The 13,482-nt window shown below is 57.0% G+C and overlaps 3 protein-coding genes across 3 annotated transcripts; 2 read left to right on the top strand and 1 right to left on the bottom strand.

Moving 5' to 3' along the window:
- The first annotated feature begins 28 nt into the window (after positions 1-28).
- UBE2M (ubiquitin conjugating enzyme E2 M) lies at positions 29-2,701 on the top strand. Its single transcript, XM_047710825.1, has 6 exons — positions 29-162; positions 1,310-1,404; positions 1,540-1,578; positions 1,683-1,786; positions 2,038-2,101; positions 2,188-2,701. Exons 1-6 carry the CDS (start codon positions 54-56, stop codon positions 2,326-2,328), a joined length of 552 nt encoding a protein of 183 aa, XP_047566781.1. The 5' UTR covers positions 29-53; the 3' UTR covers positions 2,329-2,701.
- A 593-nt stretch (positions 2,702-3,294) lies between these two features.
- CHMP2A (charged multivesicular body protein 2A) lies at positions 3,295-6,518 on the top strand. Its single transcript, XM_047710822.1, is given in 6 exon segments — positions 3,295-3,462; positions 4,568-4,777; positions 5,650-5,829; positions 5,901-6,031; positions 6,124-6,185; positions 6,302-6,518. Coding segments are annotated over 5 exon segments (669 nt in total). The 5' UTR covers positions 3,295-3,462; positions 4,568-4,609; the 3' UTR covers positions 6,430-6,518.
- Positions 6,519-7,179: 661 nt separating this feature from the next.
- TRIM28 (tripartite motif containing 28) lies at positions 7,180-13,433 on the bottom strand. The gene is given in 19 exon segments (XM_047710831.1): positions 7,180-7,539; positions 7,632-7,678; positions 7,681-7,738; positions 7,740-7,769; positions 7,853-7,940; positions 8,028-8,147; positions 8,228-8,547; positions 8,632-8,884; positions 8,965-9,010; positions 9,090-9,126; positions 9,220-9,326; positions 9,411-9,525; positions 9,626-9,772; positions 9,932-10,046; positions 10,128-10,244; positions 10,324-10,459; positions 11,998-12,130; positions 12,331-12,443; positions 12,792-13,433. Coding segments are annotated over 19 exon segments (2,499 nt in total). The 5' UTR covers positions 13,132-13,433; the 3' UTR covers positions 7,180-7,362.
- Between the last annotated feature and the right edge of the window lie 49 nt (positions 13,434-13,482).

The following is a 13,482-nucleotide window of genomic DNA, read 5'->3' as shown; positions in this document are numbered from 1 at the left end:
CGGGTGGCCGGGGTCCCGGGCCCCGCAGCGGCGGCAGCGGCGGCGGCGGCAGGATGATCAAGCTGTTCTCGCTGAAGCAGCAGAAGAAGGAGGAGGAGTCGGCGGGCGGCACCAAGGGCAGCAGCAAGAAGGCGTCGGCTGCGCAGCTGCGGATCCAGAAGGGTAGGGGGTCGGAGGATGGGAGTGGGGGTCGGAGGTCAGCGCCTGGAGTGAGGTGATGTAGGAGTCAGGAGTGGGTTAATGCAGTCACCGGGGGTCGGAGGTTAGGGTGGGTGTCGGTGTGATGGAAGATCAGGAGTAATGCAGTCACGGGGGAGGGGGGCTCAAAGATAGGGCCCGAATGTGGGGCACTTAGGATACCCAGAAAGCCAGACGCCTTCCATTAGTGACCGAGAATCGGAGAGTTAGGCGGTGGAGAGCGTGCAGGAAGCTGGAGACTCCACAGAGTCTGGGGTCAGACAGGAACATGGGTGATAGAGGAGATTGGATGGGAGACTGAGGACTGGGGATAGGAATCGGAGAGGATTTAGTGAAGTATGTTGGGGTCTTGGGGACTCTGAAAGTGAGATGGAGTGTAATCAGTTTCGGGCACTGCGATTTGTGGGTCTGGGGGGTCACATGGCAAGTTGGAGTTTGGGGTGACACGTGGAGGAAGGAAGAACAGAGTGTGCCAGGGATTGGAGATGGGAGTAGGATTGCATTTTTAGAGAATTATGCTGGAGGTGCTGGGAATCTTAGAGGCTGCTTAGAGGGTTACAGGAATGGGAATTCATGTGTCTGAGGGTCGGATGGATCCCTGAATTTAGGGTGACAACCAGAGAAGAGGAGGATCAGTGGGGACAGGATTGGTGAGGAGATGATGGGGGGCAGGGTCCTTGAGTTTGGGTGGACAGGAGGGGACCAGCATTGTCCACTAGAAAATGGAGGTATGGCTGAGGATCCTGGTGTTTGGGGTAGTTGGAGGCTCTTGGCGGCCACACAGGGATGGGGGCATTTGGATCTGGGTACCCAGATGTTGGGTGCTGAGACTTGAGGCTATGGATTCAAAAGAGTTGGAACTTACCCTGGACCAGGAGATACAGCATAGCCACAGTTGAAAATGCATGTTTGAGGTGTGCTGTGGACCTAGAAGAGTCTGCCTGGAGACTAGGAAGCAGAAAGAGCAGGGAGAGGATTGGGGCTGTGGGGCACAGCCAGGACAGAGCCTTGAGGATGGCAGAGGAGGCCTGGGTGCTATGCCGGCACCTGCACCTACTCTGAGTGCTCTCCTCTCTCCCTCTCGTTCTGCTTCTCTGCTTTGCAAACCCAGACATAAACGAGCTGAACCTGCCCAAGACGTGTGACATCAGCTTCTCAGATCCAGACGATCTCCTCAACTTCAAGCTGGTTATCTGTCCTGATGAGGTAAGGGCACATTCAGCTGGACTCCCAGGCATGGGCCAGGTGGCTGGGCGGGGGAACACCTGGAATTAGGAGAGCTGGTTTATGTGCCAGGCCCTGCAGGATGGCGTCCTAAGACTTTTTCCCTTCTCCTCACAGGGCTTCTACAAGAGTGGAAAGTTTGTGTTCAGTTTTAAGGTGAGTCCCGGGTGCACAGGGATAGAGGGATAGAGGCAACAGCTGAGGCTTGCCCCAGCCAGGCACTGCTAGGGTGCCTATCTTCTCTCTCTTCTTGGAGCCAGGTGGGCCAGGGTTACCCACATGATCCCCCCAAGGTGAAGTGTGAGACGATGGTCTATCATCCCAACATTGACCTCGAGGGCAATGTCTGCCTCAACATCCTCAGGTGAGGGCCCTGACTTTAGACTGCACGGGTCTCTGTCCCTTCCCTCCCTTTTGTGTTTTTCTATCTTTTCATCTCCACATTTTCTTAAGTCTCGCCCTTAGCCTTCTCCCTGGCCTATCCTGCTGTGTGCTCTCCTCCTAGCCTCTCACATCTGTACCATCCTGTGCCCTGGGCCTGACCAGTTCAGTCCCAGCAGGCTCTGTGGTTGGCAGGCCACTCACCAGCCCCTGACCCTGATTCTCTGTCCACAGAGAGGACTGGAAGCCAGTCCTTACGATAAACTCCATAATTTATGGCCTGCAGTATCTCTTCTTGGTGAGTAAGGGTGGGTGGGTGAGGCTGGGGAAGGTTGGCCCTCTCTGCTCTTAGGGCCTGTTGACCCCCACCCATACCGGCCACAGGAGCCCAACCCCGAAGACCCACTGAACAAGGAGGCCGCCGAGGTCCTGCAGAACAACCGGCGGCTGTTTGAGCAGAATGTGCAGCGCTCCATGCGAGGTGGCTATATCGGCTCCACCTACTTCGAGCGCTGCCTGAAATAGGGTTGGCGCACACCCACCCCTGCCAGGGCCACCAGCCCCGGCGTCCCCTGCAAATATTTATTGGGGGCCACAGGTGGGGGGCATGGGGTGGCCGGTGGGGGAATCCCATGCCCTGGCCTTGCCTCCCCTCCCTGCCACCCGCTCCTAGTTATTATTTTTTAACCACCATGTGATTAAGGTCGGCGCTGCCTACCCCGACCCGCTCAGCGATGGGAAATGAATTGGCTTGTCTAGCCCCCAGCTGGGTGCTGTCCAGCCCCCCACTCTGGGCTCTGGGGTGGGTGGCTAAGGGGACTGGGTGGCTGGGGCTGGGGCACTCCACCCCTCCACCACTGGAGGTCCCACCAGGCTATTAAAGGGGAATGTTACTGCATGGCCTCTGCCTCTTCCTTCTGTGGGGGTGGGAGGGGCAGGTGATGTCCACCAGAGCTCTTGCAGCAAGAGTGGTGGGAGATGTGTGGTTACAAGTGGTACTGGGGCACCCCTCAGCAAGCTCCCCAGTGCCTGAAACAGCCTGGGGGGTAATGGGGGACAACATCCCAAGCCTCAGGCTGTGTGGGATGAACCCCAGTGTGTGACCAGCGAGGGGCAGAACCAGTAACCACTCACTCGTGCTTGGTAAGGCAGTATAGAAGAAAGTCCGTGCCATCTCCAGCTCTGCCCCCCTCCTGCCCCGAGTGGGCCCACCAAGAACCCTCCCCGGTGCTACCAGGTGCCTGAGATCCAGAAACATTAGGGAAACGGTGTCCGTCGGATGAGCTGGGTCCTCTAGTGGGTTCGGTGGTGGGATGCGGGACCTCTGGGGTGGCCGGACGGAAGGCGCCCGAAGATGCATCAACCCAGCGGGACTGGGGTCCCAGGACTGGGTCAGCTAGAACCTGTGGAACACTCTCAGGCGGGCCCGAGAAAGACGGAAAGTGGTGCGCATGCGCCTGGACGACGGCCTGCTTGCGCACGCGCGATCTTATCCCCGCCCATCGATCCGGGTGCCGGTGGAGCTTGTGACGTCAGACCGTTTCTTCCGGAAACGGCGGCGACGGCAGAAAGAACCGAGGGGCTATCGTTGGTGGGTGCGCCTGAAAGCCGAGAGAGGAGCGTAACCCGGAAGCGGAAGCGGATTCCTTCCCGGCTCCGGTGAGTGGCCCCTGCCGGGCCGCGGGTCCCGGGTGGGTGCGTGGGCGACGGCATACGAGGGCCTCGACGCCGGGGTGTCGACTGCCTCGCCCATCCACGGGACCCTAGCCTCATCATCGAGGCACCTTGCTCTCGGTGTGCGGGCCTCCCGGCGCCCTCCAGGTTCTGTCCTGGATGAACAAGGCGCTCCATCGCCCATTATCCCGTTCCAGGTGTACCGGGGTCCCTGAGGACCCCAGATTCTTCCAGATCCTTAGAGCTCCCCAGCATCCATCATGTCCTTAGTGTACCGGGTGCTCCAGTGCCCCACAACCATATTATTCGCACCCAGGTTGCCTCCCCATTCAGACCTCCCCACAATCCGAATGCTAATTCATATGTTGTCAGCTTCAGAACCCCTATATCCACTTTGTTCTTGGCACTCAGACCCTCCACCTACCTTGCCATCCCGTGGGGCCCCCACGTTTGCCCTATCCTTGCCACTCAGGTTCCACATGCTCCCAGTGCACCCTCACACAACCATTTCCATTCTTAGTCCATCAGACTCCAGGGCCTTACTATGGTCTGGAGAGGCTGAAGCCTTGAACCTCCTTTGGGACACTGTGATGAAGGGCTGGGGTGGCGGATGACTTTCAGATTTTGCTGGCCCCGGTTTTTTTTGTTTTTTTGTTTTCTTAAAGATTTTGACAGAGATCACCAGTAGGCAGAGAGGCAGGTAGAGAGGAAGAGAAGCAGGCTCCCTGCTTTGCAGAGAGCCCATTGTGGGGCTCGATCCCAGGACTCCAGGATCATGACCTGAGCCAAAGGCAGAGGCTTTAACCCACCGAGCCACCCAGGCACCCCCACCCTTTTTAAAAAAGATTTTATTTATTTACTTGACAGAGATCACAAGTAGGCAGAGAGAGAGGAAGGGATGCTGGCCCCACTTTTACTCGTGGGGCTACTTCAGTGTTCCAGGCTAGGTTTGGGCTTTCCATTAACCTTTCCTCTCTCTGCTTACCCCTTCGCATTTTGCAAGTTCCCCCTACTAACCCCCCAAATACACATTGTGATCTTGGCTCTGCTTCTTGCCCTTTTTGTGGGCTCCACACCACTTTGCACCTAGGCTTCACACTTGTTACAGGTCCACTGGTGGGCTCCTGCTACCATGGATTTGTTATTTGGGCGCCGGAAGACACCAGAGGAGCTGCTGAGGCAGAATCAACGAGCCCTGAACCGTGCCATGCGAGAGCTGGACCGTGAGCGACAGAAGCTAGAGACCCAGGAGAAGAAAATCATCGCAGACATCAAGAAGATGGCCAAGCAGGGCCAGATGGTGAGCTCAGTTGGGCACAGGCTGGGACACACGGTTAGGTGCTGTGGTTTCATCAGGTACCACTCTAACAATGGAACATGACAGGACACCAACAGGTGCTTTGAGAGAAATTAAGGGTGAGCGGATATTTTGGGTATCCAGAAAGGCTGCCTTCTAGGTGATATTAAGAGAATGAGCCTGTGAAGATCTAAGCAACCAAAATGTCAAACAGATGAGGCAGCAAATGTTCCATAAGGGAGTGATAGTTCAGACTACACAAGTAGACCAGACCATTTGAAATCATGGGCTACAATGGGAGCTGAATCAAAGGGTTTAATGCAAGAGATGTGGCCTGGAATTCACTGTGACATGGAGGTTAGTAAAAGAAATAGAGACAGCCTGAATCAGTAAGGAGCAGAGCCTGTGACAGATGACAAGAGTTTGAATCGAAGGAGGTGGGTTGAAGAGGTTCCATTTCCCAGGATAGGCAAGGCAAGGAAGACATTTGGGTTAGTCAAAAGTTAAGCTATGGATAGATTTCTATTTGGAATAAAGTGCTTGCAGTATGAGCCTGTTGAGGTGGAGGGGAGAGACAACTCTTCAGCCAGGATCGAAATTCAGGAATAGGTTCTCTAAGTCAAGGGACTCTAGATATATGGAGGGAAAAGGGTCCCTATATATAGTGAGTCCAGTGTTCCTTCGAGAATCTGGGTTGTCAGAGAGGTAGTGTACAAAGGGGCCTGTGGAGTGATGACCCAAGAAGCATAAGGATGAGGTTGGGAGGAGGGAGGGGGCAGGGATCACATGTAAATGTCCAAGAGCATCAGCTGGAATGGTGCATGGGGAGCAGCATCTTCCCTTGGCTCACTTCCATCATCTTGTTCACTCCTCAGGATGCTGTGCGTATCATGGCAAAAGACCTGGTGCGCACATCGGCGTTATGTGCGTAATTTGTGTTGATGCGGGCCAACATCCAGGCTGTGTCCCTGAAGATCCAGACACTGAAGTCTAACAACTCAATGGCGCAAGCTATGAAGGGGGTCACCAAAGCCATGGGCACCATGAACAGACAGGTGTGCCTCTCCTAATCCCCCCTCTTCCCCACAACTAACAACCAACTACCCTCCCCACACCCTACTTCCAGTTGAAGTTGCCTCAGATCCAGAAGATCATGATGGAATTTGAGCGGCAGGCTGAGATCATGGACATGAAGGAGGAGATGATGAATGATGCCATTGATGATGCCATGGGTGATGAGGAAGATGAAGAAGAAAGGTTAGGGGGGACACCAGGTATGGGGAGAATGGGACGGACGTCTGGTCTTCCGCATGTGCCTGGCCCTCATAGAGTTCTTCTCTCTTCCCAAGTGACGCTGTTGTGTCCCAGGTCCTGGACGAGCTGGGATTGAGCCTGACAGACGAGCTGTCAAGTGAGTGCACCAAACTTTGGGCCCCATCCCACCCAGCAGTCCAGACACAACCCCTGACCCCCCCTGCTCCCAGCATTATTCCTTTCTACAGCTCTCCTAACCCCCACTCTCTGTAGACCTCCCCTCCACCGGAGGCTCACTCAGTGTGGCTGCCAGTGGGAAGAAAGCAGAGGCCGCAGCCTCAGCCCTAGTAATGCTGATGCCAGACCTGAGGAAACGGCTCAAGAACCTGCGGAGGGACTGATCACCCTAGACCAACCCCGGGTGGGAGGTGGGCAGTGGATGCCCAACAGTTTCATTGTACTTCTTCTGTAATAAAAGATTGGACACTAATTCCTAGGAGGCCTGTGTGACTGGCCGATTTGGGCCAGGCTGGGGTCCTTGGCACGGAGCTCACATACAGGGGTTTGGTAAAAAGGCAACTGACCTGCATGGCAAAAGCCCCAAATGCCAGACGCACTGGGGTATACGATAAGGAAGGCTGGACTGGCTTCCCAGTTTGTGGCAGTTAACAGGTCAAGTGTCTCTAGGATTTCAGGGTTTGGAGCTTCATGGCCTCTAGAGGCTAACACCTCCAAGACAGTGGGGCTTCCCAGATACCCTGAAGTCTGGGCTTTTCTGCCAGGGATCCTCAGCCCACCCAGCTCTGTGGCGCTGACTGTGAGAAATGGTTACACCCTAGTCCAGGAAGCACTTAGGTAGACTGGCCACCACACAGCATGTATCTGGGGCTACACCCTGCCTGCCCAGACAGCCTAAGCATTACCACCTACAGGGGCTCCCCAAACCCTCCAGCATGTGCCCCATGCAACCCTCCACCCACCTGAGGCACACTCCACACTGGAAGGGCAAGGAGAGAGACTCTCTCCTACTCCCTGGACACCAAAACGGCTGAAAAGGACTGCCCCACACCTACTCCATCCACCAGGGCATGGTGAGGGAATTGCAAAGACCAGGCCCCAGGACCACTGCCCCCACCAACAAAGGCGTGAGGAACTGGTGAAGTTTTATTAAATCCACATAAGTAAAAACCATATTGTGAGGGGCTGAGAGATGGGGCCACCAAGAAGTAGGAGCCAGGCCACCAGAGGGGGAGGCTGGGGCAGGGGGAGGGGGGTGCAGATTTGACAGGACAGAGAACAGAGTCCAGGCCGGGTTGGCCTAAGCAGCCACAGGTTCAGGGACCATCACCAGGACCACTGGATAGCTCCTGGGCACTCAGGCTAGCACCAGGCAGGCTCAGCGGCGGGGGCTCCACCAGCACAGCTGAGAACTTGGTGTCACCAAAGGCCTCGTTCATGCGAGTTTCAAAGAAGCGCTGCAGGCCGATGATGGACTGCACGTCTGCCTTGTCCTAAGCCGGGCAGATTGCACGGGATGGGTCCTAGCTCTCCCTCCTCCCACCTCCCCTCACCTTACCCCCAACCCCATTCTCCCCAAGCCCACCTCTGTCAGCTTATTGAATTGCTTAAACATGCGGCCCCCATCCTGGCAAATTCCTGGGGGGAACTATAGGGGGGTGACAACTTCTCCTGGAGACGGGCGCGGATCAGGGGTTAGGTCCAGGGTGCCACCAGGCTGATCCTGTAGACAAAAAGCCACAAAGCTGAAGGTGAGACCAGGCAGTTACCCACCCCCGCACCCTCCCTTTAAGTCCCAAAACTCACCAGGGAGAAAGTGGAGTCAGTAGCCAGCTGGTGCAGGGGCCGGCAGGGCTCATGACAGAACAGAGCCAGCAAAACACGCTCACGACTTCTACGGACAGGACAAGAGACATCAGAGCCACAGGCGGGTAGGTTACTGAACAACTCCCAGGAGGAGTAGGCCCCCACCCTCACCTGCTGGTTGGCTGGCGAAAGCTTGGCCACCACACCGGTGCTATCACCACCATCCAGGCTCAGGCTGCCATCTTCCTCTTTCAGATCGGGCAGCACATGGCACAGAGAGCAACTCCACTCCTCCCTGGATGGAAGGAGAATGAGGAGCTGCAAAGAACCTGGCCCAGCCCTCCACCCTGCACAGGCCCCACACCAGCCTCGCACCCTGGCACATCCTGCAGGGCAGGCAGGTGGCAGTCCAGGTGGAAGCAGAACTCGCACTGGTTGCACATAACCAGATCGCCTGGCTTCTGGCAGACACGGCAGATGGTGGCACTGTCGTCCAGGGCACCTGGGCCACCTGCTGGGGCTGAAGTGCCCTCTGGAGCCACCACTTCTAGACCTGAACTGGTGCTGCCACTGGGTGAGGCCAGGCGGGGGCCTTCAGCGCCGGGGCCCTCCGCCAGGGCCATCAGCACAGGCTTGGTCTCAGGGCCCTCAGTGGCAGTAGGCGGGGCTCCAATAGCAGCCTCTGTCTCTTCCTCCTGCAAGGAGGTAGTAAGAGGTGTTCGGCAGAGTGCAGACCTAGGTGTTCATCTCCCAGTCACAATCACTTGAGACAGGCTCACCTTGACTATTGCCATGCCAGGCAGTGGCGGGGCACCAGGGGCCCCAGGTGGAGCAGTCCCAGGCTGTCCAGCAGCAGCAGCTGCCGCACCACGCTCAATAACGATGAGATTGTAATCCTCAGTGGTGCTGCCTGGGAAGACCTTGAAAACTGGTGGCTGACTATCAGCTGTGAGATCCAGGTCCAAGCGCTCGAGGCTTACCCGTGGCACCTTGCGCATGAGGCCACTCACCTCGCCCTCACCTGAGCGGGACCTGTGGGTTCAGGTGCAGCACGGCGTTAGCACACCCATCCCTATGCCCACCTGGCTAAACCAAAGGACAGCCAAACTCACCGCTTCACACCTGACACATGCGGCTCTGCACTTGAGTAAGGATCGTCTGCTCAGGAAAGAGAAAGAGACAGTAGATTAGGGATAGACCTAAAGCACTGAAGCTCTCCCACCTACAAGGTACTCACCTGAGCCAAAGCCATAGCCTTCCTGCACCTCCATGGGCTGTGGGCAAAGTAGGCAGACCTCAGTGGGCAGGTGTCCCATAGGACCCTGTGCCCCTCCCTCCCCTACCAGCCCCCCCCAACCCCAACTCACCTGGCTACTGCCAGAGCCCTGTTTGCTCAAGGGCCCTGGAGCCCTAGGAGGGGCCATGGATGTAGGGCCTGTTGAGTTGGTGCCAGGACGCTCAGCCACAATCTTCCCTGCAAAAATGAAATAAAATCAGCGTTAAAACACCCACTTTCTGGAATGGTACCAATATGCAGCAGGTTAACAAAAGAACACACCAAAAGCCTCTGCACTCTTGGTCCAGGCATTAAGGTCCCATTGGAACTTCATCTCGCCATGTGGCTCCACAGGGTCCACAATCATCTTGAGGGCCCGATGCAGCTGGAAGTAGATCTGCAGATGGAGCAGTGCATGAACACATAGCAAACACGGCTGCAGGGTGCTGAGTGGCACCTGCCTGGAACCCACCACCTGGGTGCCCACCAGCACACACCAGCTTCTTGGAGAGCAGCAGGGCCGTGTTGTTGTCACTCTCCAGAGCCCAGGAGGCAAAGCGCAGGATGTGTTCCTGGTGCTTCTGGATCTTGGTCATGGTCCAGTGTTGTCGCTCCAGGCGCTCCTGCTGCCCTTCAGTCACCTTCTGCAGATAGAGAAGAAAAGCAGTGAAAAAAAGAAGACATCAAAGATGGCATCAACAGCCAACGGAGATGCCAGTCCCCAAGGCCCCCCCATCACAGATGGCAGTCGGCAGCCAACAGAGGGGACCCAGAATCCCCTCCCCCGCTCAGACAGGGTGTACCTGGGCATCATTGACCAGCACACGGCCCCGCTTGTTCAGTTCCTTCATGATCTGCAAGATGGCCATCTTAACATCTACCTGCACACGCTTCTGTACGTCAGACACTTGGCGGATCCTGGAGGAGGCAGGGTGAACCAGGTCAGAAAGATGTTCCCCCAGGCCTGCCCCCAACTGCGGTCCTGGCTTCCACACTTACGAGCTGCGAACCTCCTTGGTATTCTTCTGCAGCGTTGCATGCTTGTCCCCGAGGCGCTTCACCAGCGAGGCCAGGAGCTTGCGCTGGTTCCTCACTGCATCTTCCAGGAACTGGTATCTGACAGCAGACAAAAGAGAGCCTGGGTGCTGAACATGGGAAGGAACAGGCAGCACCCACCAGAATTCCCAGTACTCACTGGTGGTCCTTATGGGCATTGAGCTGGCAGTCCCGGCAGGTGAGGGTGTCACAGCTCTCGCAGAACAACACAAGGGGCTCGTGCTTGTGCACATTGCAGTACACTGTGCGCTCACCGTCCCGTGACTTGGCTGGCCCTGGGGAATAGAAACCATGAGGCTGAACCTCATCTTCAGCTATTGCCATCTTAAGCAGTAAACAAAACTTAAGGCCTCACTTCCTGCCTGTCCTGCAACCCTGGGCTGCCTTTGGGAAAACTCAAGGGCCCTGTAGCAGTGGCAGAGAAAAGCACAGGCCTATAGGCCCAAATCATTCCTCTCAAAACACTCTGCCCCAAGCCTGACCTGGAGAACAACTCCCTCCTCCCAGCTTCTGACCTGGACAACAAAGTCTGAAGACTGGCAGGGACCTCCCACTCGCTATTCTGGCTATTAGAACCTTCCCCAAGTGAACACACTGGAGAGCTCCTCCACCTTGAAAATCCCCACTGGGCTCAATTCCTCCTCCACCTGCAGCACGTTCTGTCCGGCAGAAAACGGAGTTCTGGCTATAAGCACACAGACAATGTTTGCTTGATGGCACAGACAGAAAGCAAATAAGGGACTAGAGACACAATTCAAGTACAGCTCCCTTAAAAACCATGCTTTGGTGCCCTCCCCTCTCTGAAGGAAGAGAAGTCCACAGACCTCTTATAACCCAAAGGCCTACAAGGGATCCAGGGCTTGCAAGGCCTTCTCAGAATAGGAGAGCTGAAATATCAGATCAAAATCCTCACAAAGGTGTCGGGTCCCCTCTGCGGGGGGAAGTCTTGGTACACACCACCCCACCCCCCACCTGTCACCATCACAAAGCTGCTCGAGAGCATCTATCCCTCTTTCCTACTCAATCCCAATTACACCCTGGCTATACCATCCCTGCCCAAGACATATGACTGAGACACAAATCAGCCAGACCACGGGTCCTCCAACAATGCCACCTCCTGCACTGTCCTTTGCCTGAACCCAGGACCTCCTACAAATTTCTGCCCTTCGTTCCTGATTCCTCACGCCTCCACAGTTACCCCCTCCATCCTTACCTTCCTGCCTATGCTATCCTCTAGGACTGCAAAGCAAAAACCTAACTACCAAAAGGCTACTCACAGAAAGTTCTGGAACAAAGAGTAGATAAACTCAGAAAACTCCTAAGCCCTTTTCTGTCCCAACCCCAGCACTTACAGAAAACTGCGCAAATACCTTCCTCAGCTAAACTGTTAGACGTGTGTGACCCAAAATTAAAACACTTCTCAGACTCACTCTCCGTGATGGTCTTGAGGGCCCTTGCAACCAGAGGCTTCGTTTCCCCTGGAGTCTGAACGGAAGTTGCCAGGGAGGCCAGGCCCACCCCTCCACCACATACATACACATACAGAAGCTCCTTCACATACAGGGGTCTTATCCTCTGTATGTCTGCGGGCGGGGAGGTGTCCCTGATGAGCTTGCCTTTTCCCTTCCCCTTGGACCCAGAGAGATTGCACACCTGAGCCCCAGACTCCCTGTTTCTGAGTTCTGCCCTCAGACCCTTCAAGTGGTACCCTCCAAAAAACCTCCCCAGGACCCATCCATCCTTGATAACTAGCGCCATAAACAGTTGAGAACAAACGTAGGATAACCAAGGCTTTCCCCTCTGCCTTGCATACCAGTAGAGCGCACGGTGTGGTCCTTGGTGTACTTCACCCGCTGGTGTGCCTCCACACACGTCTCACACAGCGGCTCAGAGCACTCCACACAGTAGCTGGTGGCAGGAGCATTATCCTCACAGCTAGTGCAGCACTGATGGGCAAAGGCAAAACAAGAGACAAAACCTCCTAACATGCCCACAACTGCACCCCAAATAACACAACCTTAAAGCAAAGTGCAGCCTTTACCTAGCCTACACGAGTCTGCCCAGAGCCTCATAGCAAGAGAATACAGTCTGGAATGTACTGGTACCATGTCCCGAGGCCTCTTTAGGGTTTCCGGGCAGGACATACCTGATTTGCGTCCTGCGAGTCTGCGGAAGCCTTACTGCCACTATCACGCATAAAGTAGTTCTCCACAATGTCTTTGGAGAAGCACTGCTGCTTGCAAACAGGACAGTCCACCACTGCCAAAAACAAACAAAGAGAGACTGTTCCAAGTTCACCCACAAGCTATAACACATCCCCTGACTGGGCCCAACCTTCATCCCAAAGGGGACCAGATCCTCTCATTAGGAAGCAGGAACCCAACCCCTTCTTCCATCGCACTTGAAGCAGACACCCCATCTCTGCGCCCAGCCCAGAACCCACTGCCCATACCCGATCCGGCCACGCACTATCCGGGTCCCTATCCCTCTCGCTCAGTCGATCCCCCGCCATCGCCATGCTGCGAACGGACCCCCAATGCCCACGCCGAGTCAGGATCAAAGCCTGCAGGGTGGGGGGATGGGCAGCCGCGGCCCGACCGTACTCACCGGCGCCGTCGCCCGCCGCACCGCCATCCCCCGAGCTGTTGGCGGCAGCGGGCGCCGGGGGCCCGAGGCAGGCACTGCAAGCCGAGTGCAAGCAGGGCAACAAGCGAGGCTCCCTCTCCGGGCGCAGGCGCTCCCGGCACACACCGCAGTGCTCCAGCAGCTCCAGAGCCTCGCCGCCGCCCCCCGCGGGTGACGACGCCGAGGCCGAGGCTGAGGCCGCAGACGCGGCCGACGAAGCAGCGGCGCGCTTTTCGCCGCCAGCCGAACCCTCGCCTGGGCCTGGGCTGCCGGAGGCGGCCGCCGCCGCCGCCGCGGAGGCCGCCGCCGCCGAGGCCGCCATTCACACGCCGCCGGGGGCGCCCAGGGGGGAGGAGGGGCCGCGGGGCTCGCCGCGCAGGCGCAGACGCGCTGGCCGCCAACGGCTGGGCCGCCGCCGCCGCGAGGCCGAGCGCCGCCACGCGCCGCCTGGGCTACTGCCCGCCGCGCGCGGGGCGCTCTGGAAGCCCCGCGGGCCGCCGCCTGCTAGCCTCCCGCCGCCGACGACCGCGCTTCTCCTCAAAGGCCGCCCAGACACAGCGCCACGCACCACGCGAACAACCGCTCGCCCGCGCGCCCGCTCGCAGAAAGAGCCGCGGCCGGGGGGCGGGACAGAAATAACTGGCGCCGACGCTGCCGCGCAGGCGCACTGGGC

This window comes from Lutra lutra, chromosome 17 (assembly GCF_902655055.1).
Source record: "Lutra lutra chromosome 17, mLutLut1.2, whole genome shotgun sequence".
Lineage (NCBI taxonomy): Eukaryota > Metazoa > Chordata > Mammalia > Carnivora > Mustelidae > Lutra > Lutra lutra.
The sequence above is the reverse complement of the archived record's forward strand: the minus strand, read 5'-3'. Positions and strand labels throughout refer to the sequence as shown.